The sequence below is a fragment of the Teleopsis dalmanni genome, chromosome 1 (genome assembly GCF_002237135.1).
Source record: "Teleopsis dalmanni isolate 2A chromosome 1, ASM223713v2, whole genome shotgun sequence".
NCBI classification, from domain to species: domain Eukaryota; kingdom Metazoa; phylum Arthropoda; class Insecta; order Diptera; family Diopsidae; genus Teleopsis; species Teleopsis dalmanni.
Window position 1 is genome coordinate 163,396,424 of NC_051846.1, and position 26,334 is coordinate 163,422,757.

Genomic DNA, 26,334 nt, shown 5'->3' on the forward strand with positions numbered 1-26,334 from the left:
AGGATTAGAAAGTTGAAGTACTCAGACATGAGTAAATATAATAAGACTTAATCATTTATAATAATAATAACTTAATTAATTCTCACCATGTAATGTTATTAATGGTTTAAAACACTTTTGCTTTTCAGTTTCTTAATTTTAAAAGCAAGGTAAATAAGAACCAACGGTACTGATGGATGAGTACAGCAGAAGAAGAGGCAACAAGCTATTATGATTTGCAGACTTAGTGTGTCTGGTGTGTCACATTATATACAACATGATGTCTTGAACGGATGGTTTCATTCTATAAGGAAACAAAAGAGATCCACATAATATAATATGATGTGTTTGCAGGTGAAGATGTAGACTAAAAGTAAGATATAAATGTCAATGAAGATGACTTATTATAGTATGTGAAGATGATACTCATTTGCGGATGCGGATGTTGACACTCATTACAACCTATATTCATTAATTCGTACAGTTGTAAGGAATTTAATTGCGTCGTTGTTAACATAGGTCGGATAACTCACGACTGCTAGGGGTGTTATAAGAGTAATTTATTTTATTTTTATACATTGATGCTAACCGTAGAGAAATATATTTTACTTATTCAACTTCTGTATTTAATGATTATTTATTAAAAAACCATTTTATAAAGTGCGCTAAATAAGTGAGTATTTAAATGCTCTGCGTAGGCCCCGGGTAAAAGTTTCGTAATAGACTGCATATCCCTTCCTTTTCTATGAGCTTCCATACACCTTTTCCCTTTTCTCAGTTTTCTTCAGTTTTGTTTTCTATGCATTCAGGAAATGTTGTTAGTTGTTTACTACTATAAACAATAGTAATCCAACTATTAAAAATAAAATAAAATATTATTAAACTATTGTTTAATAATTTTTTAATTAATATAAAAATTTAATTGTATTAAATAAGTGTTTACATGTGTATATAATAAAAAAAATACCCTAAAATGCATAAACAGATTTTTATATTTTTTAAAATATTTATTTAATAAATATATTTTATAATTTAAGCCATGTTTTGCTTTGCTATGAGTAGCTGATCATTTGTTAAGGAAGACTTCTAATCCAATTCCTCAGTTCAGATGCTAAACCAATGTTTGTCTATCTACTTAAGAAGACTAATATTATATTTTTCTTAAAAGTGAAACACAATTTGTATTTCATTTGTGAATTAATATTATTATTCAAAATAAAACATAATTAAATTTTTTAATGTTAATATTTTCTTGTCGAGAGTGACGTGTCCTATGGCGAAAAGAAACTAATTAAAAGTTCTAACTTTTAAATAGAATAAAATAGAAATGAAAAGACAACAACAAAAATTTAGTTAATTCATTGAAATTTGGCTGACTATACAACGCTGTTTCGAGTGTTGCCAAGTACTCATCATCAGTGGTCTTATACTTATGTTTTAATTAGTTTATAGTCCATATATAATTTGTTTGGACTGCAAGTACCAGGCCTAGAACTCATGCCTGTCAAATTAGAACTAGAATTGGATCATAATACAAATCCAAATTACAAATTATTATATTATTTTTATTTATAAAATTTAATTATTATGTTAATTTTTATCTGTGTTAAAGTAATTAGTTTGAGGTATATTTTTAAAATTATCTCTAAAACTAATTAAAAATAATCTATAACAAAACTAATTTGAATAAAGTGGTTACTTTGAATAATATTTAAGCGAAACAATTTTCTAAACGTTTAGTTGACAGTGAATTTTATTCAATATGCACACGTATTTAATCCTATTATGTTTTTCAACATATTTTGGTATTAAAAATTATATAAATACTATATATATAAAATATAAATTATAAATTTTTTAGTTGGAATTAATGCTGCTATAGACCCATTGGACGTTGTTGAGAGTGTCAAATTTTATCTGTACACTAAACAAAATCCGGATGATCCACAAATAATCAATGCAAATGATGAAAATTCAATTAGATCCTCGAATTACAATTCTTCGCATCAGACCAAGTGAGTGCCATTTTTAAATTTGTATATAAATTAAACGTGTGTATATATACTTTTTCTAAAAATATTGATACATTTTTCAATCCTTAGGTTCATTATTCATGGTTTTCTTTCGTCTCACTTGACAACTCCAAATCGTCCGATAAGAGAGGCTTATTTTGCAACGGGAAGCTATAATATTATTGCTGTTGATTGGAGCAAGTATGCCTATATGCCGTATATATCAGTCGCATCGAAAGTATTACCTGATGTAGCCGTTTCAGTAGCAAAATTAATTGATTTTTTACACATCAAATTTGAATTGAATTTTAATGAATTGATTGTAATTGGACATAGTTTGGGAGCACATGTTGCTGGTTTTACAGGCAAACAAGTTAAGCTTGGTAAAATCGAAGCTATCGTTGGAATTGATCCGGCTCGGCCATTTATCGATGTTGATGATCCATCTCAAACTTTGACAAAAACCGATGCCAATTATGTTGTTACTATCCATGCTACAATTGGACGACAAGGTGTGATTGAACCTGTAGGGCATACTTCCTTTTATCCAAATTGGGGTCGGACTCTCGAAAGCTGTGCTATTGACATTTTCGGCTTTTGTCCACACCTACGAGCAAATTTGATTTATGCAGCTGGAGTGAGAGGTTATTCATTTGCACCCATATATCAGTATAGCTCATTTGATGAAATTCTACAAGAAACTGGTTGCAATAAAGAAGTTGATATACAAGTTGGGGACCCCTTGATTGTGAAAAGATTACCGGGAATCTTTTATTTCGATATTAAGGATAGTAACGTCCTATCAATTTTTATTTAATTATCATCATTATATTCAATACATAATTGTAATTAATTAATTGTAATTAAGTTTTCAATTTTTTTACTTTTTTGATTTTATTTTTTTATTTTTATCCATTTTAAGGTAATTAAACTTATAAATATTACTTTAAATTATATTTTACCCAATAAAAATTTTAAAAGCTTAAAATAAATTTAAAAAAAAACACTATATAATTTTTTCAAGTTTTTTGTTTTGTTGATAAGGTTTATTTTTACTTAGACTTAGTCTCAATCTTCTTCTCTAAGCAAGTCAAAAAGTACTGGAAACGAAACCCATTGCAAACAATGAAGTATGAAAATAATTGTCACACTTAAGCGGTGTATACGATTTAATCATAGACGCTACATACTTGCAGTTTCAAATTTATGAATTTTTAATAAATTTTTTGTCGATTTATTGCCACTGTTATGTATACATTTGAGTTAAGTTGAGCACTACACTTTGAGCACGTCTTTCGACCGTCGGTAAAATGAGTATATTTATATTATCGTATATTTTTCTTAACCTTTGGTTAAAAATCTTTGGTTATCTTCATTTTAACAGTAATAATTAAAAATTATTATAGTGCTTATTGCAGTTTAATTGTCAAAATGGGTGACTACTTAAATTCATTTTCTGTCACTACTAAGTGTGAAGACCGACACTACGATACGATGTCGATATTATTATATTTCATGGACTCAGAACGATTATTTTAATAAAATTTTTGGTGCTATGTATTTTTTTACCTGATGTTGATTGTGTTTAACACTATGTTGACTAGTAGTTAGTAGTAGTACTTTCACAACTCAACTAATATATTTAGATACAAAAAAATATTTATAGAGCACGTAGCTTATTATACCTATGTTAGATGCTATTTAAAGTACATAAGAGTATATGGTACAGTATTTATTGTTATTATTTATGTAAATTTTGTAAAAATTACTTAATTATTTTCAATGAATAAATTATTTACTCATTCATGGGGGCATAAAACTATATAAAACAAGTGTTGGAAATTTTACTTAGAAGTTTCAGTATATAAATGGCAAAAGAACAAATTTTTATGTCACATTAAGAATTTATTCGCAATGTGTAAACACTTAATTGTTCATATATTTTCCAGCATATTTTTAGTGTTATGTAAGTACTAGATGTGATAAAAATAATTTTAATTTAATATTTTAAGTCATTTAAACGCATTCAGTAGTAGCAACAAAAGGATCTACTCGAAGAAATGGTACTGATATAGTAAAGTTTTACCTTTTCACCCGTGAGAATCCCAAAGATCCACAGATCTTATCTATATATGATTTAAATTCAATAAATATATCCAACTACAATCCCGAACATAGAACCAAGTAAGTAATGTATGTACTAAAAATTAATTATATGGAATGATGTAATTTTTTTCCTCTTCCAGGATTATTATACATGGTTGGAGATCCAGTTATGAAAGGACACCAAATCCTCCAGTCAGAAATGCTTATTTAGCAACAGGTGACTATAACGTAATAAGCGTTGATTGGAGTTTTTATGCATATTCGGTTTATACACAAGCTGTGAAACGAGTACCCGAAGTTGGAAAAATAGTGGCTGATTTCGTAGACCTACTAAATGAAAACTTTGCTTTAAATTTCGACGAATTAGTTGTGATAGGTCATAGCTTGGGTGCACATATTGCTGGATATTGTGGTAAAAATGTATTACGCGGTAAAATTGGTGCTATTGTCGGATCCGATCCAGCATTACCATTATACTTTTATCCCCTAAATTCGACTCACTTAGCAAGGACTGACGCTAAATTTGTTTTAACTCTACAAGTTACTGGTGGTCGCGAGGGTTTCTTAAGACCAATTGGAGATATGACATTTTATCCAAATTGGGGACGTGCACTCCCATCTTGCGGAATCGATTTACTTGGTGCTTGTTCGCATGACACTGCGAACGTAGTTTATTCCGATTCAATACGAGGGAAATCGTATGCACCTATATATCAGTGTGATAATTTCGAAGAAATAAAAGAAAAGATAGGTTGCAATAAATTGGTTGATGTTCGGCTTGGTGATCCTTTGGATATAGAAAGGGTTGACGGAATATATTATTTTAGTACTAAGGACGAATACTATTTAAATGTTGGTAAAAGCAGTAAATTAGTTTTAAATTGAAACTGGGATATTTATAAATTCAGTTGGAAAGCATTTATAGCATTGTGTTTCTGATATTGCACCATTTCAATTTATTATGTTATGCACTACAAATGTTAAATATTACGTTATTATGACAAATAATCTATTACAAAATGATTAGCACGACATTAAATACTTAAATTCCTATTTTAAGATTGTTGCAAATAAAAGTCGTTTCTGTATTTATATTCTATATTCTATATATTTCTATATTTAAATATTTAATTAAAATACTTTTATTTTTATAAATTAATTTTGAAAATTTAAATTTATATATATATGAATATATATATAAATAGATACAAGTAAATTCAGAATAGTTACATATTTAATGTAACTTAGAGCTTATTACCCATATATTATCAACAGTTAACTTAATTACTATATTTTATTTTTATTAGTTAATTGCTTTGCTGATTGTTGAAAAGTCAGTTGATTTGCAGTTCGTATATAATTATTTATTTATGTAAATGCATAAACTAAATATTTTGTACCATTCATATGGTTCAGATAAAAAAAATTAATTATTATTATTATTATTATTATTATTTAGTGATTCAAAAAATTCATACAGCACTTACCAAGTTCATAGAATTTTATTTAAAATCCAAATTGACAATAACATATTTGTTGTGTGTCAGATTGGCACATATATTATTAACACTATGGTGTATATTATTAACATTATCATTTATATAAATTCATCAATAATTAATCTTCTTCTAATCTTCCGACTTAAAGCATTTTTCATAAATTTATATAGTTTATAAATATTGCTACCGTTTAATAAGGCTTTCACTTCTTCTTCGGACAGAAATGCTTTATCAAAAAAAAAAATACGTCTATGTTCTCTGAAATTTGAACAGACACCAATAATATGACATATATTTTCTATTTCATGACGATTACACAAAGAACAATCACGTTTAGATATATTAAATTCTGTACCGTTCAGATAAAAAAGACCTCCTCTACATTTAAAAAGTAGGCTCGATATGTGCTGAGTGTTTTCAAAATAAAAATTATGCATAATGTCATATTGTAGCTGTGGGTACATGTCATGAGAACCCGACTTAGTATTCGTAACAAAAGAATCGTGTTACGTCCGTTTGTATAAAGTATAATATTTTTGTGCAATAGTTTAAGATCCTTTCTCTGAAGATGAACTTGTAAAATACCAATATAAATTACAGGATAGGCCAAACAATAAAAGGCAAATACATAGAATAGGCTACATGACCTGCCAATATAGTATCAATTAAGGTACTTGTCGAATAACTATAATAACAAATGATAACGAACTTAGAGCAATTTCTGAATTGAGGTAATTAGCTTAAAATATCTGAACAATTATCTAAAAAAGTCATTAAAGGTAATCTATCATAAAACTTATTTAAATAAACTAGTTACTTTCGACAATATATAAGTTCGAACATTTTCTGAGAGTTCATCAGAAAGTTTTATTTCGTTCAACATGAAGACATATATAATTCTATTAATTTTCGCATATTTTGGTAATATACATTGAATAAATAATATTTGCAGTAACTAAGTAAAAACCTTATTCTATGATCCCAATCCAACCACAGATTTTTCAGTTGCGAATAATGCTGTAATAAACCCATTGGACGTTCTTAATAGTGTTAAGTTCTACCTCTACACTAATCAAAATCCGGAAGATCCACAAATAATCAGTTATAAAGACAATTCTGTAGCAGTGTCCAATTACGATAGTTCACGTAAGACCAAGTGAGTACTATTTTAAAATTTTTCAATGTTTACAAATTACAATACACAAATTACAATATTTGATAATTATTACCATATATATTGCATATTTTGAATGAAATATTCCTTTAAATTCCTAGATTTATTATTCATGGATTTCTTGCATCCTATGAGCAAGTACCAAATCGTCCTATAAGAGAAGCATATTTAGCGACAGGAGACTATAATGTGATTGCTGTTGATTGGAGCAAGTATTCCTTTACGGAATACATAACAGTCGCATCGAAAGTATATCCTGAAGTAGGTACAGCAGTCGCAAAATTAATTGACTTTTTGCATTCCAATTATGGATTAAATTTTAACGAATTGGTTGTAATTGGACATAGTTTGGGAGCACATATTGCTGGTTTTGCAGGAAAACAAGTTAAATTAGGCAAAATTGAATCAATTGTTGGTCTTGATGCAGCACTGCCTTTTATTAATATAACCGATCCTTCACAACGCTTATCAATAACCGATGCAAATTATGTTGTAACGATACACACTTCGAGTGGAAGGGACGGCATTGCAATGCCAATTGGTCATACCTCTTTTTATCCAAATTGGGGTCGTCGACAAATAAATTGTGACGTTGATGTATTTGCTTTTTGTTCTCACCAAACATCTATTCTGATTTATGCTGCTGGAGTGAGAGGTTATTCATATGCACCTATCTATCAGTGTAGCTCATTTGAAGAAATTGTGGAAGAAACCGGTTGCAATAAAGAAGTCGATGTCCAAGTTGGAGATCCTTTGATTGTGAATAAATTACCGGGAATTTTCTATTTTGATATTAAAGATGCTTCCAAGCTAGCACTTTTCGTTTAATATGATATTTAGGTTTAAAGAAACATTGGTATTTAGCCAATTATATAAATATCCATAAATATACTTTACCACATTTTTATATCAATAAAATTTTTTTCTATCGAAAGTATAATAAAATAGTTTGCGTTTTATTGTGAATAATAATATACTTGATTGATAAGGGTATATTGAATTTATCTAAATATTTGTTAGTTAAAGAGAATAATAATAGCATATTTAAGGTACATTTATATATAATTAGGTCAACTATACAATTTGTAAGCCATATGAGCGGTAATTGTTTGCTTCCTTTAAACTGTCTTCCTTTTAGACAAAGTTTCATTCTCGTAGAATTATATAAAGTTAATTCCATATATTAAATTTATCATATATGTATATTAAATGATTGAGATATACTCGTAAAAGCTCGATATGCTCGATAGGAATATATTTTTTTTTGGATAAAGTCTTCTTAAAAAATTTGTTTTATGGAGAGATGTATCTCATATAAATATGATTCATTGAAGATTATTCGTATAGATTTACTTTACTTATTTACTCTTTAATTTTTTAAAGTTTTAATATTACATGAGGAAGTAGAAGTCGATCATTTATTTTGAAATTTTAAAAGCTGTGGTAGAGTATGTGGATATGGCATTAGAAATAAGAAGATGATAAAAAAATGGAGTTTAATAATAAAGATTATTTTATCGGACGAAAGAAATAACTTCATATTTCAGTAGTTATTTTCTTCATCTGATGGCTTCTTATTCTGGTGGCGTATGAATTCATAATGTGTTCGATAATTTAACAATAAAAACATCGATGATTAGAAAGTTGAAGTACTCAGACATGAGTAAATATAATAAGACTTAATCATTTATAATAATAATAACTTAATTAATTCTCACCATGTAATGTTATTAATGGTTTAAAAACACTTTTGCTTTTCAGTTTCTTCATTTTAAAAGCAAAAGGTACTGATGGATGAGTACAACAGAAGAAGAAGCAACAAGCAATTATGATTTGCAGACTTAGTGTGTCTGCTGTGTCACATTATATACAACATGATGTCTTGAACGGATGGTTTCATTCTATAAGGAAACAAAAGAGATCCACATATATTATAATATAATATGATGTGTTTGCAGGTGAAGATGTAGACTAAAAGTAAGATATAAATGTCAATGAAGATGACTTATTATAGTATGTGAAGATGATACTCATTTGCGGATGCGGATGTTGACACTCATTACAACCTATATTCATTAATTCGTACAGTTGTAAGGAATTTAATTGCGTCGTTGTTAACATAGGTCGGATAACTCACGACTGCTAGGGGTGTTATAAGAGTAATTTATTTTATTTTTATACATTGATGCTAACCGTAGAGAAATATATTTTACTTATTCAACTTCTGTATTTAATGATTATTTATTAAAAAACCATTTTATAAAGTGCGCTAAATAAGTGAGTATTTAAATGCTCTGCGTAGGCCCCGGGTAAAAGTTTCGTAATAGACTGCATATCCCTTCCTTTTCTATGAGCTTCCATACACCTTTTCCCTTTTCTCAGTTTTCTTCAGTTTTGTTTTCTATGCATTCAGGAAATGTTGTTAGTTGTTTACTACTATAAACAATAGTAATCCAACTATTAAAAATAAAATAAAATATTATTAAACTATTGTTTAATAATTTTTTAATTAATATAAAAATTTAATTGTATTAAATAAGTGTTTACATGTGTATATAATAAAAAAAATACCCTAAAATGCATAAACAGATTTTTATATTTTTTAAAATATTTATTTAATAAATATATTTTATAATTTAAGCCATGTTTTGCTTTGCTATGAGTAGCTGATCATTTGTTAAGGAAGACTTCTAATCCAATTCCTCAGTTCAGATGCTAAACCAATGTTTGTCTATCTACTTAAGAAGACTAATATTATATTTTTCTTAAAAGTGAAACACAATTTGTATTTCATTTGTGAATTAATATTATTATTCAAAATAAAACATAATTAAAAACATAATAAAAACATAATTTTAATGTTAATATTTTCTTGTCGAGAGCGTCCTATGGCGAAAAGAAACTAATTAAAAGTTCTAACTTTTAAATAGAATAAAATAGAAATGAAAAGACAACAACAAAAATTTAGTTAATTCATTGAAATTTTGCTGACTATACAATGCTGTTTCGAGTATTGCCAAGTACTCATCATCAGTGGTCTTATACTTATGTTTTAATTAGTTTATAGTCCATATATAATTTGTTTGGACTGCAAGTGCCAGGCCTAGAACTCATGCCTGTCAAATTAGAACTAGAATTGGATTATAATACAAATCCAAATTACAAATTATTATATTATTTTTATTTATAAAATTTAATTATTATGTTAATTTTTATCTGTGTTAAAGTAATTAGTTTGAGGTATATTTTTAAAATTATCTCTAAAACTAATTAAAAATAATCTATAACAAAACTAATTTGAATAAAGTGGTTACTTTGAATAATATTTAAGCGAAACAATTTTCTAAACGTTCAGTTGACAGTGAATTTTATTCAATATGCACACGTATTTAATCCTATTATGTTTTTCAACATATTTTGGTATTAAAAATTATATAAATACTATATATATAAAATATAAATTATAAATTTTTTAGTTGGAATTAATGCTGCTATAGACCCATTGGACGTTGTTGAGAGTGTTAAATTTTATCTGTACACTAAACAAAATCCGGATGATCCACAAATAATCAATGCAAATGATGAAAATTCAATTAGATCCTCAAATTACAATTCTTCGCATCAGACCAAGTGAGTGCCATTTTTAAATTTGTATATAAATTAAACGTGTGTATATATACTTTTTCTAAAAATATTGATACATTTTTCAATCCGTAGGTTCATTATTCATGGTTTTCTTTCGTCTCACTTGACAACTCCAAATCGTCCGATAAGAGAGGCTTATTTTGCAACGGGGAGCTATAATATTATTGCTGTTGATTGGAGCAAGTATGCCTATATGCCGTATATATCAGTCGCATCGAAAGTATTACCTGATGTAGCCGTTTCAGTAGCAAAATTAATTGATTTTTTACACATCAAATTTGAATTGAATTTTAATGAATTGATTGTAATTGGACATAGTTTGGGAGCACATGTTGCTGGTTTTACAGGCAAACAAGTTAAGCTTGGTAAAATCGAAGCTATCGTTGGAATTGATCCGGCTCGGCCATTTATCGATGTTGATGATCCATCTCAAACTTTGACAAAAACCGATGCCAATTATGTTGTTACTATCCATGCTACAATTGGACGACAAGGTGTCATTGAACCTGTAGGGCATACTTCCTTTTATCCAAATTGGGGTCGGACTCTCGAAAGCTGTGCTATTGACATTTTTGGCTTTTGTCCACACCTACGAGCAAATTTGATTTATGCAGCTGGAGTGAGAGGTTATTCATTTGCACCCACATATCAGTGTAGCTCATTTGATGAAATTCTACAAGAAACTGGTTGCAATAAAGAAGTTGATATACAAGTTGGGGACCCCTTGATTGTGAAAAGATTACCGGGAATCTTTTATTTCGATATTAAGGATAGTAACGTCCTATCAATTTTTATTTAATTATCATCATTATATTCAATACATAATTGTAATTAATTAATTGTAATTAAGTTTTCAATTTTTTTACTTTTTTGATTTTATTTTTTTATTTTTATCCATTTTAAGGTAATTAAACTTATAAATATTACTTTAAATTATATTTTACCCAATAAAAATTTTAAAAGCTTAAAATAAATTTAAAAAAAAACACTATATAATTTTTTCAAGTTTTTTGTTTTGTTGATAAGGTTTATTTTTACTTAGACTTAGTCTCAATCTTCTTCTCTAAGCAAGTCAAAAAGTACTGGAAACGAAACCCATTGCAAACAATGAAGTATGAAAATAATTGTCACACTTAAGCGGTGTATACGATTTAATCATAGACGCTACATACTTGCAGTTTCAAATTTATGAATTTTTAATAAATTTTGTCGATTTATTGCCACTGTTATGTATACATTTGAGTTAAGTTGAGCACTACACTTTGAGCACGTCTTTCGACCGTCGGTAAAATGAGTATATTTATATTATCGTATATTTTTCTTAACCTTTGGTTAAAAATCTTTGGTTATCTTCATTTTAACAGTAATAATTAAAAATTATTATAGTGCTTATTGCAGTTTAATTGTCAAAATGGGTGACTACTTAAATTCATTTTCTGTTACTACTAAGTGTGAAGACCGACACTACGATACGATGTCGATATTATTATATTTCATGGACTCAGAACGATTATTTTAATAAAATTTTTGGTGCTATGTATTTTTTTACCTGATGTTGATTGTGTTTAACACTATGTTGACTAGTAGTTATTGAATAAATGTCAATGGTCAATGAAATGGTCGCTGGCTTTTATTCCTAATAAAATTGCTTGATCGGCTTTATAAACCTGATACTATTAGTAATTGTTGTTGAAACAGAACGAAATCGGAATATTATTCAATAGTGATGGGTAATAGTAAAAAAAATATTTTACATATGATTACCGCCTTTGTTATGAGTTTGGCTAAACATAAAGGTTCGAATCTCTGCTATCACTTACTAATTTGATTAAGACAATAAGTTTTAAAAAATAACTAAATTAATGAAAAGTTAAAATAAAATATATTTTTATGATTTCAGAAAGGTTAAATTGCTCAATTATTATGTTGAGGGAAGTTGAGTCAGTGCACCTGAGCACTTTTACTCCATATTAACTGCGAGATTTCTACAAAACCCCCCTTTGCGCCTTGACTGGATTATTATTTATCACATCATCAGACTAAGTAATAATTGACCTCAGATCTGCATACCTCCCCGAGGAGCCTGTAACCATTCTGAGATTTGATAATGCGGTGTTAGTAAGTCTGTCAGATTTCGCAAATAATTTCAAGGCTCTATCCTTTATGTATTTTTTGATGGGATCAATCTTGAGGTCCCTAAGGATGTCATTCGTCCTAATATACCAAGGAACTTTGAAAAGTCTTCTCAGAGCCTGGCTTTGTGCAATTTCTAATTGGTGAATAGTAGTGTTTGAAGCTTTGCTAAACGCTACACAACCATATAGAAGTGAAGGACAAATTATTTGGTTATATATCAGTTTCCTGTTCTTAGCATTGAGGTTTTCTTTTCTAAATAGTGGTTGGAGGTAATGAAGAATTTTGGCACAGCTAATTCTTTTCAGTTGAACATGTTTAAGCCATGTGAATCGTTTGTCCAACATGATGCCGAGATATTTAACGCTATCCTCCCAGTTTATCACCATATCACCCACTCTTACTCTCGACGGATTCTGTCTCCACTTACGCGTTATAAACAGAGCCTTAGTTTTTTCATTTTTGATTTTTATTTTCCATTTCTGAAAATACTCCAGAATGAGGTTTATATGCTCTTGAAGTGTGTTCGTTATGTTGAGAGCACATTTATCTGAGTATAACATACACGTATCGTCAGCATATAACGCCAGAGTCGAGGGACCTAACATTGGAATATCAGATGTATAAATGTTGTAGAGAGTGGGGGAAAGTGGCGATCCCTGAGGAACCCCTGCTTCTATAGATCGGACTGACGAGAGAGCGCTGTTGATTTTCGTGCGAAAGGACCTCCCACGTAGGAAGCTGCCAATGATCTTAGTTAGTCTGCCTGGAACACCTAGATGAGACATTTTAACTATCAGACCATCATGCCAGACCTTGTCAAAAGCTTTAGAAATATCAAAAATGATCATTCCAGTTGACTCTCTTCTACTAAGGGCTGTTGGGATCATTTGGGTCGTTCTAGCCAGTTTCAAGCTCCGTGGACAGGTCATTCCTAAAGCCAAATTGTTCGTCAGGGAGTATATTGCGTAAAGCCACTACATCATTTAATCTGCTAAGAATTACCCTTTCGGCAAGCTTTCCTATGGTTGATAGCAGGCTTATGGGGCGCCAGTTCTGCGGGAATTCTGGATTCTTATCAGGTTTTGGGAAGACAATGACTGTGGCCAGCTTCCAGAACTTAGGAAATTTACCTAGCTTGAGGTGGTATTAGTGGTATTAGGTGGTATTACTGGCTTACGCTTCAACCTGAAGTACTTATTCATGGCCCAGAAGGTTTTATCCCCTGTTTCAAGACCCATCAGAAAATCACCCCATTTTATATTTTTAAATGCATAGATCCTTTTCCTGATTTCATTTGAAAGACGATTGGCCTCTCTTCTGCTCTCTGGGTCACCCGTTATTTGAGCAAATTTCCGGACTCTATTTCGATTTCTAATCATGTTTTTAATATGCTGCGGTAAGTTAAAATAACTACATGGTTTTCTATCTTTGAGGGTAGAGCAGCTATCTAAGGCCTGTTTTAATAGATGCGTCAGGTTCTGTATACAGTTATCCAATTCTTCTGAAGTTTCTGGATGGTTATTAATGCATAAATTGCTCAAAGTACTATTGATATTACTTCTTTTAATTTTATGTATTTATGTTAACATTAAAAGTATTACTCTTAAATAATTAAGAAATCATTGTAACATCATCAAACAGTAGAGTAAAATTCTAAAAATGCAAGTATTTTGAAAGTTTCATTGGTTAATAATAGATAGCATCAGATATTGGAACTTATTCGGATAGCACTTTCACAACTCAACTAATATATTTAGATACAAAAAAATATTTATAGAGCACGTAGCTTATTATATGTTAGATGCTATTTAAAGTACATACGAGTATATGGTACAGCATGTATTGTTATTATTTATGTAAATTTTGTAAAAATTATTACTTAATTATTTTGAATGAATAAATTATTTACTCATTCATGGGGGCATAAAACTATATAAAACAAGTGTTGGAAATTTTACTTAGAGGTTCCAGTATATAAATGGCAAAAGAACAAATTTTTATGTCACATTAACAATTTATTCGCAATGTGTAAACACTTAATTGTTCATATATTTTCCAGCATATTTTTAGTGTTATGTAAGTACTAGATGTGATAAAAATAATTTTAATTTAATATTTTAAGTCATTTAAACGCATTCAGTAGTAGCAACAAAAGGATCTACTCGAAGAAATGGTACTGATATAGTAAAGTTTTACCTTTTCACCCGTGAGAATCCCAAAGATCCACAGATCTTATCTATATATGATTTAAATTCAATAAATATATCCAACTACAATCCCGAACATAGAACCAAGTAAGTAATGTATGTACTAAAAATTAATTATATGGAATGATGTAATTTTTTTCCTCTTCCAGGATTATTATACATGGTTGGAGATCCAGTTATGAAAGGACACCAAATCCTCCAGTCAGAAATGCTTATTTAGCAACAGGTGACTATAACGTAATAAGCGTTGATTGGAGTTTTTATGCATATTCGGTTTATCCACAAGCTGTGAAACGAGTTCCCGAAGTTGGAAAAATAGTGGCTGATTTCGTAGACTTACTAAATGAAAACTTTGCTTTAAATTTCGACGAATTAGTTGTGATAGGTCATAGCTTGGGTGCACATATTGCTGGATATTGCGGTAAAAATGTATTACGCGGTAAAATTGGTGCTATTGTCGGATCCGATCCAGCATTAGCATTATACTTTTATCCCCTAAATTCGACTCACTTAGCAAGGACTGACGCTAAATTTGTTTTAACTCTACAAGTTACTGGTGGTCGCGAGGGTTTCTTAAGACCAATTGGAGATATGACATTTTATCCAAATTGGGGACGTGCACTCCCATCTTGCGGAATCGATTTACTTGGTGCTTGTTCGCATGACACTGCGAACGTAGTTTATTCCGATTCAATACGAGGGAAATCGTATGCACCTATATATCAGTGTGATAATTTCGAAGAAATAAAAGAAAAGATAGGTTGCAATAAATTGGTTGATGTTCGGCTTGGTGATCCTTTGGATATAGAAAGGGTTGACGGAATATATTATTTTAGTACTAAGGACGAATACTATTTAAATGTTGGTAAAAGCAGTAAATTAGTTTTAAATTGAAACTGGGATATTTATAAATTCAGTTGGAAAGCATTTATAGCATTGTGTTTCTGATATTGCACCATTTCAATTTATTATGTTATGCACTACAAATGTTAAATATTACGTTATTATGACAAATAATCTATTACAAAATGATTAGCACGACATTAAATACTTAAATTCCTATTTTAAGATTGTTGCAAATAAAAGTCGTTTCTGTATTTATATTCTATATTCTATATATTTCTATATTTAAATATTTAATTAAAATACTTTTATTTTTATAAATTAATTTTGAAAATTTAAATTTATATATATATGAATATATATATAAATAGATACAAGTAAATTCAGAATAGTTACATATTTAATGTAACTTAGAGCTTATTACCCATATATTATCAACAGTTAACTTAATTACTATATTTTATTTTTATTAGTTAATTGCTTTGCTGATTGTTGAAAAGTCAGTTGATTTGCAGTTCGTATATAATTATTTATTTATGTAAATGCATAAACTAAATATTTTGTACCATTCATATGGTTCAGATAAAAAAAATTAATTATTATTATTATTATTATTATTATTTAGTGATTCAAAAAATTCATACAGCACTTACCAAGTTCATAGAATTTTATTTAAAATCCAAATTGACAATAACATATTTGTTGTGTGTCAGATTGGCACATATATTATTAACACTATGGTGTATATTATTAACATTATTATTTATATAAATTCATCAATAATTAATCTTCTTCTAATCTTCCGACTTAAAGCATTTTTCATAAATTTATATAGTTTATAAATATTGCTACCGTTTAATAAGGCTTTCACTTCTTCTTCGGACAGAAATGCTTTATCAAAAAAAAAAATACGTCTATGTTCTCTGAAATTTGAACAGACACCAATAATATGACATATATTTTCTATTTCATGACGATTACACAAAGAACAATCACGTTTAGATATATTAAATTCTGTACCGTTCAGATAAAAAAGACCTCCTCTACATTTAAAAAGTAGGCTCGATATGTGCTGAGTGTTTTCAAAATAAAAATTATGCATAATGTCATATTGTAGCTGTGGGTACATGTCATGAGAACCCGACTTAGTATTCGTAACAAAAGAATCGTGTTACGTCCGTTTGTATAAAGTATAATATTTTTGTGCAATAGTTTAAGATCCTTTCTCTGAAGATGAACTTGTAAAATACCAATATAAATTACAGGATAGGCCAAACAATAAAAGGCAAATACATAGAATAGGCTACATGACCTGCCAATATAGTATCAATTAAGGTACTTGTCGAATAACTATAATAACAAATGATAACGAACTTAGAGCAATTTCTGAATTGAGGTAATTAGCTTAAAATATCTGAACAATTATCTATAAAAAAGTCATTAAAGGTAATCTATCATAAAACTTATTTAAATAAACTAGTTACTTTCGACAATATATAAGTTCGAACATTTTCTGAGAGTTCATCAGAAAGTTTTATTTCGTTCAACATGAAGACATATATAATTCTATTAATTTTCGCATATTTTGGTAATATACATTGAATAAATAATATTTGCAGTAACTAAGTAAAAACCTTATTCTATGATCCCAATCCAACCACAGATTTTTCAGTTGCGAATAATGCTGTAATAAACCCATTGGACGTTCTTAATAGTGTTAAGTTCTACCTCTACACTAATCAAAATCCGGAAGATCCACAAATAATCAGTTATAAAGACAATTCTGTAGCAGTGTCCAATTACGATAGTTCACGTAAGACCAAGTGAGTACTATTTTAAAATTTTTCAATGTTTACAAATTACAATACACAAATTACAATATTTGATAATTATTACCATATACATATATTGCATATTTTGAATGAAATATTCCTTTAAATTCCTAGATTTATTATTCATGGATTTCTTGCATCCTATGAGCAAGTACCAAATCGTCCTATAAGAGAAGCATATTTAGCGACAGGAGACTATAATGTGATTGCTGTTGATTGGAGCAAGTATTCTTTTAGGGAATACGTAACAGTCGCATCGAAAGTATATCCTGAAGTAGGTGCAGCAGTCGCAAAATTAATTGACTTTTTGCATACCAATTATGGATTAAATTTTAACGAATTGGTTGTAATTGGACATAGTTTGGGAGCACATGTTGCTGGTTTTGCTGGAAAACAAGTTAAATTAGGCAAAATTGAATCAATTGTTGGTCTTGATGCAGCACTGGGTTTTATTAATATTAACGATCCTTCACAACGCTTGTCAATAACCGATGCAAATTATGTTGTAACGATACACACTTCGAGTGGAAGGAACGGCATTGCAATGCCAATTGGTCATACCTCTTTTTATCCAAACTGGGGTCGTCGACAAATAAATTGTGACGTTGATATATTTGCTGATTTTTGCTCTCACCAAACATCTATTCTGATTTATGCTGCTGGAGTGAGAGGTTATTCATATGCACCTATCTATCAGTGTAGCTCATTTGAAGAAATTGTGGAAGAAACCGGTTGCAATAAAGAAGTCGATATCCAAGTTGGAGATCCTTTGATTGTGAATAAATTACCGGGAATTTTCTATTTTGATATTAAAGATGCTTCCAAGCTAGCACTTTTCGTTTAATATGATATTTAGGTTTAAAGAAACATTGGTATTTAGCCAATTATATAAATATCCATAAATATACTTTACCACATTTTTATATCAATAAAATTTTTTTCTATCGAAAGTATAATAAAATAGTTTGCGTTTTATTGTGAATAATAATATACTTGATTGATAAGGGTATATTGAATTTATCTAAATATTTGTTAGTTAAAGAGAATAATAATAGCATATTTAAGGTACATTTATATATAATTAGGTCAACTATACAATTTGTAAGCCATATGAGCGGTAATTGTTTGCTTCCTTTAAACTGTCTTCCTTTTAGACAAAGTTTCATTCTCGTAGAATTATATAAAGTTAATTCCATATATTAAATTTATCATATATGTATATTAAATGATTGAGATATACTCGTAAAAGCTCGATATGCTCGATAGGAATATATTTTTTTTTGGATAAAGTCTTCTTAAAAAATTTGTTTTATGGAGAGATGTATCTCATATAAATATGATTCATTGAAGATTATTCGTATAGATTTACTTTACTTATTTACTCTTTAATTTTTTAAAGTTTTAATATTACATGAGGAAGTAGAAGTCGATCATTTATTTTGAAATTTTAAAAGCTGTGGTAGAGTATGTGGATATGGCATTAGAAATAAGAAGATGATAAAAAAATGGAGTTTAATAATAAAGATTATTTTATCGGACGAAAGAAATAACTTCATATTTCAGTAGTTATTTTCTTCATCTGATGGTTTCTTATTCTGGTGGCGTATGAATTCATAATGTGTTCGATAATTTAACAATAAAAACATCGATGATTAGAAAGTTGAAGTACTCAGACATGAGTAAATATAATAAGACTTAATCATTTATAATAATAATAACTTAATTAATTCTCACCATGTAATGTTATTAATGGTTTAAAAACACTTTTGCTTTTCAGTTTCTTCATTTTAAAAGCAAAAGGTACTGATGGATGAGTACAACAGAAGAAGAAGCAACAAGCAATTATGATTTGCAGACTTAGTGTGTCTGCTGTGTCACATTATATACAACATGATGTCTTGAACGGATGGTTTCATTCTATAAGGAAACAAAAGAGATCCACATATATTATAATATAATATGATGTGTTTGCAGGTGAAGATGTAGACTAAAAGTAAGATATAAATGTCAATGAAGATGACTTATTATAATATGTGAAGATGATACTCATTTGCGGATGCGGATGTTGACACTCATTACAACCTATATTCATTAATTCGTACAGTTGTAAGAAATTTAATTGCGTCGTTGTTAGGTCGGATAACTCACGGCTGGTAGGGGTGTTATAAGAGGAATTTATTTTATTTTTATACATCGATGCTAACCGTAGAGAAATATATTTTACTTATTCAACTTCTGTATTTAATGATTATTTATTAAAATACCATTTTATAAAGTGCGCTAAATGAGTGAGTATTTAAATGCTCTGCGTAGGCCCCGGGTAAAAGTTTCGTAATAGACTGCATATCCCTTCCTTTTCTATGGGCTTCCATACACCTTTTCCCTTTTCTCAGTTTTCTTCAGTTTTGTTTTCTATGCATTCAGGAAATGTTGTTAGTTGTTTACTACTATAAACAATAGTAATAAAACTATTAAAAATAAAATAAAATATTATTAAACTATTGTTTAATAATTTTTTAATTAATATAAAAATTTAATTGTATTAAATAAGTTTTTACATGTGTATATAATAAAAAAAATACCGTAAAATGCATAAACAGATTTTTATATTTTTTAATATATTTATTTAATAAATATATTTTATAATTTAAGCCATGTTTTGCTTTACTATGAGTAGCTGATCATTTGTTAAGCACGACTTCTAATCCAATTCCTTAGTTCAGATGCTAGACCAATGTATGTCTATCTACTTAAGAAGACTAATATTATATTTTTCTTAAAAGTGAAACACAATTTGTATTTTATTTGTGAATTAATATTATTATTCAAAATAAAACATAATTAAATTTTTTAATGTTAATATTTTCTTGTCGAGAGTGACGTGTCCTATGGCGAAAAGAAACTAATTAAAAGTTCTAACTTTTAAATAGAATAAAATAGAAATGAAAAGACAACAACAAAAATTTAGTTAATTCATTGAAATTTGGCTGACTATACAACGCTGTTTCGAGTGTTGCCAAGTACTCATCATCAGTGGTCTTATACTTATGTTTTAATTAGTTTATAGTCCATATATAATTTGTTTGGACTGCAAGTACCAGGCCTAGAACTCATGCCTGTCAAATTAGAACTAGAATTGGATCATAATACAAATCCAAATTACAAATTATTATATTATTTTTATTTATAAAATTTAATTATTATGTTAATTTTTATCTGTGTTAAAGTAATTAGTTTGAGGTATATTTTTAAAATTATCTCTAAAACTAATTAAAAATAATCTATAACAAAACTAATTTGAATAAAGTGGTTACTTTGAATAATATTTAAGCGAAACAATTTTCTAAACGTTTAGTTGACAGTGAATTTTATTCAATATGCACACGTATTTAATCCTATTATGTTTTTCAACATATTTTGGTATTAAAAATTATATAAATACTATATATATAAAATATAAATTATAAATTTTTTAGTTGGAATTAATGCTGCTATAGACCCATTGGACGTTGTTGAGAGTGTCAAATTTTATCTGTACACTAAACAAAATCCGGATGATCCACAAATAATCAATGCAAATGATGAAAATTCAATTAGATCCTCGAATTACAATTCTTCGCATCAGACCAAGTGAGTGCCATTTTTAAATTTGTATATAAATTAAACGTGTGTATATATACTTTTTCTAAAAATATTGATACATTTTTCAATCCTTAGGTTCATTATTCATGGTTTTCTTTCGTCTCACTTGACAACTCCAAATCGTCCGATAAGAGAGGCTTATTTTGCAACGGGAAGCTATAATATTATTGCTGTTGATTGGAGCAAGTATGCCTATATGCCGTATATATCAGTCGCATCGAAAGTATTACCTGATGTAGCCGTTTCAGTAGCAAAATTAATTGATTTTTTACACATCAAATTTGAATTGAATTTTAATGAATTGGTTGTAATTGGACATAGTTTGGGAGCACATGTTGCTGGTTTTACAGGCAAACAAGTTAAGCTTGGTAAAATCGAAGCTATCGTTGGAATTGATCCGGCTCGGCCATTTATCGATGTTGATGATCCATCTCAAACTTTGACAAAAACCGATGCCAATTATGTTGTTACTATCCATGCTACAATTGGACGACAAGGTGTCATTGAACCTGTAGGGCATACTTCCTTTTATCCAAATTGGGGTCGGACTCTCGAAAGCTGTGCTATTGACATTTTTGGCTTTTGTCCACACCTACGAGCAAATTTGATTTATGCAGCTGGAGTGAGAGGTTATTCATTTGCACCCATATATCAGTGTAGCTCATTTGATGAAATTCTACAAGAAACTGGTTGCAATAAAGAAGTTGATATACAAGTTGGGGACCCCTTGATTGTGAAAAGATTACCGGGAATCTTTTATTTCGATATTAAGGATAGTAACGTCCTATCAATTTTTATTTAATTATCATCATTATATTCAATACATAATTGTAATTAATTAATTGTAATTAAGTTTTCAATTTTTTTACTTTTTTGATTTTATTTTTTTATTTTTATCCATTTTAAGGTAATTAAACTTATAAATATTACTTTAAATTATATTTTACCCAATAAAAATTTTAAAAGCTTAAAATAAATTTAAAAAAAAACACTATATAATTTTTTCAAGTTTTTTGTTTTGTTGATAAGGTTTATTTTTACTTAGACTTAGTCTCAATCTTCTTCTCTAAGCAAGTCAAAAAGTACTGGAAACGAAACCCATTGTAAACAATGAAGTATGAAAATAATTGTCACACTTAAGCGGTGTATACGATTTAATCATAGACGCTACATACTTGCAGTTTCAAATTTATGAATTTTTAATAAATTTTTTGTCGATTTATTGCCACTGTTATGTATACATTTGAGTTAAGTTGAGCACTACACTTTGAGCACGTCTTTCGACCGTCGGTAAAATGAGTATATTTATATTATCGTATATTTTTCTTAACCTTTGGTTAAAAATCTTTGGTTATCTTCATTTTAACAGTAATAATTAAAAATTATTATAGTGCTTATTGCAGTTTAATTGTCAAAATGGGTGACTACTTAAATTCATTTTCTGTTACTACTAAGTGTGAAGACCGACACTACGATACGATGTCGATATTATTATATTTCATGGACTCAGAACGATTATTTTAATAAAATTTTTGGTGCTATGTATTTTTTTACCTGATGTTGATTGTGTTTAACACTATGTTGACTAGTAGTTATTGAATAAATGTCAATGGTCAATGAAATGGTCGCTGGCTTTTATTCCTAATAAAATTGCTTGATCGGCTTTATAAACCTGATACTATTAGTAATTGTTGTTGAAACAGAACGAAATCGGAATATTATTCAATAGTGATGGGTAATAGTAAAAAAAATATTTTACATATGATTACCGCCTTTGTTATGAGTTTGGCTAAACATAAAGGTTCGAATCTCTGCTATCACTTACTAATTTGATTAAGACAATAAGTTTTAAAAAATAACTAAATTAATGAAAAGTTAAAATAAAATATATTTTTATGATTTCAGAAAGGTTAAATTGCTCAATTATTATGTTGAGGGAAGTTGAGTCAGTGCACCTGAGCACTTTTACTCCATATTAACTGCGAGATTTCTACAAAACCCCCCTTTGCGCCTTGACTGGATTATTATTTATCACATCATCAGACTAAGTAATAATTGACCTCAGATCTGCATACCTCCCCGAGGAGCCTGTAACCATTCTGAGATTTGATAATGCGGTGTTAGTAAGTCTGTCAGATTTCGCAAATAATTTCAAGGCTCTATCCTTTATGTATTTTTTGATGGGATCAATCTTGAGGTCCCTAAGGATGTCATTCGTCCTAATATACCAAGGAACTTTGAAAAGTCTTCTCAGAGCCTGGCTTTGTGCAATTTCTAATTGGTGAATAGTAGTGTTTGAAGCTTTGCTAAACGCTACACAACCATATAGAAGTGAAGGACAAATTATTTGGTTATATATCAGTTTCCTGTTCTTAGCATTGAGGTTTTCTTTTCTAAATAGTGGTTGGAGGTAATGAAGAATTTTGGCACAGCTAATTCTTTTCAGTTGAACATGTTTAAGCCATGTGAATCGTTTGTCCAACATGATGCCGAGATATTTAACGCTATCCTCCCAGTTTATCACCATATCACCCACTCTTACTCTCGACGGATTCTGTCTCCACTTACGCGTTATAAACAGAGCCTTAGTTTTTTCATTTTTGATTTTTATTTTCCATTTCTGAAAATACTCCAGAATGAGGTTTATATGCTCTTGAAGTGTGTTCGTTATGTTGAGAGCACATTTATCTGAGTATAACATACACGTATCGTCAGCATATAACGCCAGAGTCGAGGGACCTAACATTGGAATATCAGATGTATAAATGTTGTAGAGAGTGGGGGAAAGTGGCGATCCCTGAGGAACCCCTGCTTCTATAGATCGGACTGACGAGAGAGCGCTGTTGATTTTCGTGCGAAAGGACCTCCCACGTAGGAAGCTGCCAATGATCTTAGTTAGTCTGCCTGGAACACCTAGATGAGACATTTTAACTATCAGACCATCATGCCAGACCTTGTCAAAAGCTTTAGAAATATCAAAAATGATCATTCCAGTTGACTCTCTTCTACTAAGGGCTGTTGGGATCATTTGGGTCGTTCTAGCCAGTTTCAAGCTCCGTGGACAGGTCATTCCTAAAGCCAAATTGTTCGTCAGGGAGTATATTGCGTAAAGCCACTACATCATTTAATCTGCTAAGAATTACCCTTTCGGCAAGCTTTCCTATGGTTGATAGCAGGCTTATGGGGCGCCAGTTCTGCGGGAATTCTGGATTCTTATCAGGTTTTGGGAAGACAATGACTGTGGCCAGCTTCCAGAACTTAGGAAATTTACCTAGCTTGAGGTGGTATTAGTGGTATTAGGTGGTATTACTGGCTTACGCTTCAACCTGAAGTACTTATTCATGGCCCAGAAGGTTTTATCCCCTGTTTCAAGACCCATCAGAAAATCACCCCATTTTATATTTTTAAATGCATAGATCCTTTTCCTGATTTCATTTGAAAGACGATTGGCCTCTCTTCTGCTCTCTGGGTCACCCGTTATTTGAGCAAATTTCCGGACTCTATTTCGATTTCTAATCATGTTTTTAATATGCTGCGGTAAGTTAAAATAACTACATGGTTTTCTATCTTTGAGGGTAGAGCAGCTATCTAAGGCCTGTTTTAATAGATGCGTCAGGTTCTGTATACAGTTATCCAATTCTTCTGAAGTTTCTGGATGGTTATTAATGCATAAATTGCTCAAAGTACTATTGATATTACTTCTTTTAATTTTATGTATTTATGTTAACATTAAAAGTATTACTCTTAAATAATTAAGAAATCATTGTAACATCATCAAACAGTAGAGTAAAATTCTAAAAATGCAAGTATTTTGAAAGTTTCATTGGTTAATAATAGATAGCATCAGATATTGGAACTTATTCGGATAGTACTTTCACAACTCAACTAATATATTTAGATACAAAAAAATATTTATAGAGCACGTAGCTTATTATATGTTAGATGCTATTTAAAGTACATACGAGTATATGGTACAGCATGTATTGTTATTATTTATGTAAATTTTGTAAAAATTATTACTTAATTATTTTGAATGAATAAATTATTTACTCATTCATGGGGGCATAAAACTATATAAAACAAGTGTTGGAAATTTTACTTAGAGGTTCCAGTATATAAATGGCAAAAGAACAAATTTTTATGTCACATTAACAATTTATTCGCAATGTGTAAACACTTAATTGTTCATATATTTTCCAGCATATTTTTATTGTTATGTAAGTACTAAATGTGATAAAAATAATTTTAATTTAATATTTTAAGTCATTTAAACGCATTCAGTAGTAGCAACCAAAGGATCTGCTGGAAGAAATGGTACTGATATAGTAAAGTTTTACCTTTTCACTCGTGAGAATCCCAAAGATCCACAGATCTTATCTATATATGATTTAAATTCAATAAATATATCCAACTACAATCCCGAACATAGAACCAAGTAAGTAATGTATGTATTAAAAATTAATTATATGGAATGATGTAATTTTTTTCTTCTTCCAGGATTATTATACATGGTTGGAGATCCAGTTATGAAAGGACACCAAATCCTCCAGTCAGAAATGCTTATTTAGCAACAGGTGACTATAACGTAATAAGCGTTGATTGGAGTTTTTATGCACATTCCGTTTATACACAAGCTGTGAAACGAGTTCCCGAAGTTGGAAAAATAGTGGCTGATTTCGTAGACTTACTAAATGAAAACTTTGGTTTAGATTTCGACCAATTAGTTGTGATAGGTCATAGCTTGGGTGCACATATTGCTGGATATTGTGGTAAAAACGTATTACGCGGTAAAATTGGTGCTATTGTCGGATCCGATCCAGCATTACCATTATATTTTTATCCCCTAAATTCGACTCACTTATCAAGGACTGACGCTAAATTTGTTTTAACTCTACAAGTTACTGGTGGTCGCGAGGGTTTCTTAAGACCAATTGGAGATATGACATTTTATCCAAATTGGGGACGTGGACTCCCATTTTGCGGAATCGATTTACTTGGTGGTTGTTCGCATAACACTGCGAACGTAGTTTATTCTGATTCAATAAGAGGGAAATCGTATGCACCTATATATCAGTGTGATAATTTCGAAGAAATAAAAGAAAAGATAGGTTGCAATAAATTGGTTGATGTTCGGCTTGGTGATCCTTTGGATATAGAAAGGGTTGACGGAATATATTATTTTAGTACTAAGGACGAATACTATTTAAATGTTGGTAAAAGCAGTAAATTAGTTTTAAATTGAAACTGGGATATTTATAA

The 26,334-nt window shown here is 29.6% G+C and overlaps 3 protein-coding genes across 3 annotated transcripts; all 3 read left to right on the forward strand.

Annotated features, from left to right (window-relative positions):
- The first annotated feature begins 10,264 nt into the window (after positions 1-10,264).
- On the forward strand, positions 10,265-11,225 carry LOC119669264 (phospholipase A1-like). Its single transcript, XM_038079095.1, has 2 exons — positions 10,265-10,400; positions 10,488-11,225. Exon 2 carries the CDS (start codon positions 10,609-10,611, stop codon positions 11,212-11,214), a length of 606 nt encoding a protein of 201 aa, XP_037935023.1. The 5' UTR covers positions 10,265-10,400; positions 10,488-10,608; the 3' UTR covers positions 11,215-11,225.
- A 3,350-nt stretch (positions 11,226-14,575) lies between these two features.
- On the forward strand, positions 14,576-18,326 carry LOC119666616 (pancreatic triacylglycerol lipase-like). The gene is made up of 5 exons (XM_038075896.1): positions 14,576-14,627; positions 14,692-14,845; positions 14,908-15,632; positions 17,265-17,424; positions 17,548-18,326. Exons 1-5 carry the CDS (start codon positions 14,576-14,578, stop codon positions 18,275-18,277), a joined length of 1,821 nt encoding a protein of 606 aa, XP_037931824.1. The 3' UTR covers positions 18,278-18,326.
- A 2,937-nt stretch (positions 18,327-21,263) lies between these two features.
- LOC119666617 (lipase member H-like) lies at positions 21,264-26,317 on the forward strand. Its single transcript, XM_038075897.1, has 4 exons — positions 21,264-21,298; positions 21,397-21,851; positions 25,357-25,510; positions 25,573-26,317. The coding sequence occupies exons 1-4, from the start codon at positions 21,264-21,266 to the stop codon at positions 26,315-26,317; spliced, it is 1,389 nt and encodes a 462-aa protein (XP_037931825.1).
- Positions 26,318-26,334: the final 17 nt, after the last annotated feature.

Coding starts and splice junctions, on each gene's coding strand:
- LOC119669264 (XM_038079095.1), top strand. CDS start 10,609: ATGCCGTATATATCAGTCGCATCGAAAGTATTACCTGATGTAGCCGTT.
- LOC119666616 (XM_038075896.1), top strand. CDS start 14,576: ATGTGTAAACACTTAATTGTTCATATATTTTCCAGCATATTTTTAGTG. Junction 15,633..17,264: donor TTTAAATGTTGGTAAAAGCA/GTAAATTAGTTT, acceptor ATCCAACCACAG/ATTTTTCAGTTGCGAATAAT. Junction 17,425..17,547: donor GATAGTTCACGTAAGACCAA/GTGAGTACTATT, acceptor TTAAATTCCTAG/ATTTATTATTCATGGATTTC.
- LOC119666617 (XM_038075897.1), top strand. CDS start 21,264: ATGCCTATATGCCGTATATATCAGTCGCATCGAAA. Junction 21,299..21,396: donor ATATATCAGTCGCATCGAAA/GTATTACCTGAT, acceptor AATTGGACATAG/TTTGGGAGCACATGTTGCTG. Junction 21,852..25,356: donor TTATTTCGATATTAAGGATA/GTAACGTCCTAT, acceptor AAACGCATTCAG/TAGTAGCAACCAAAGGATCT.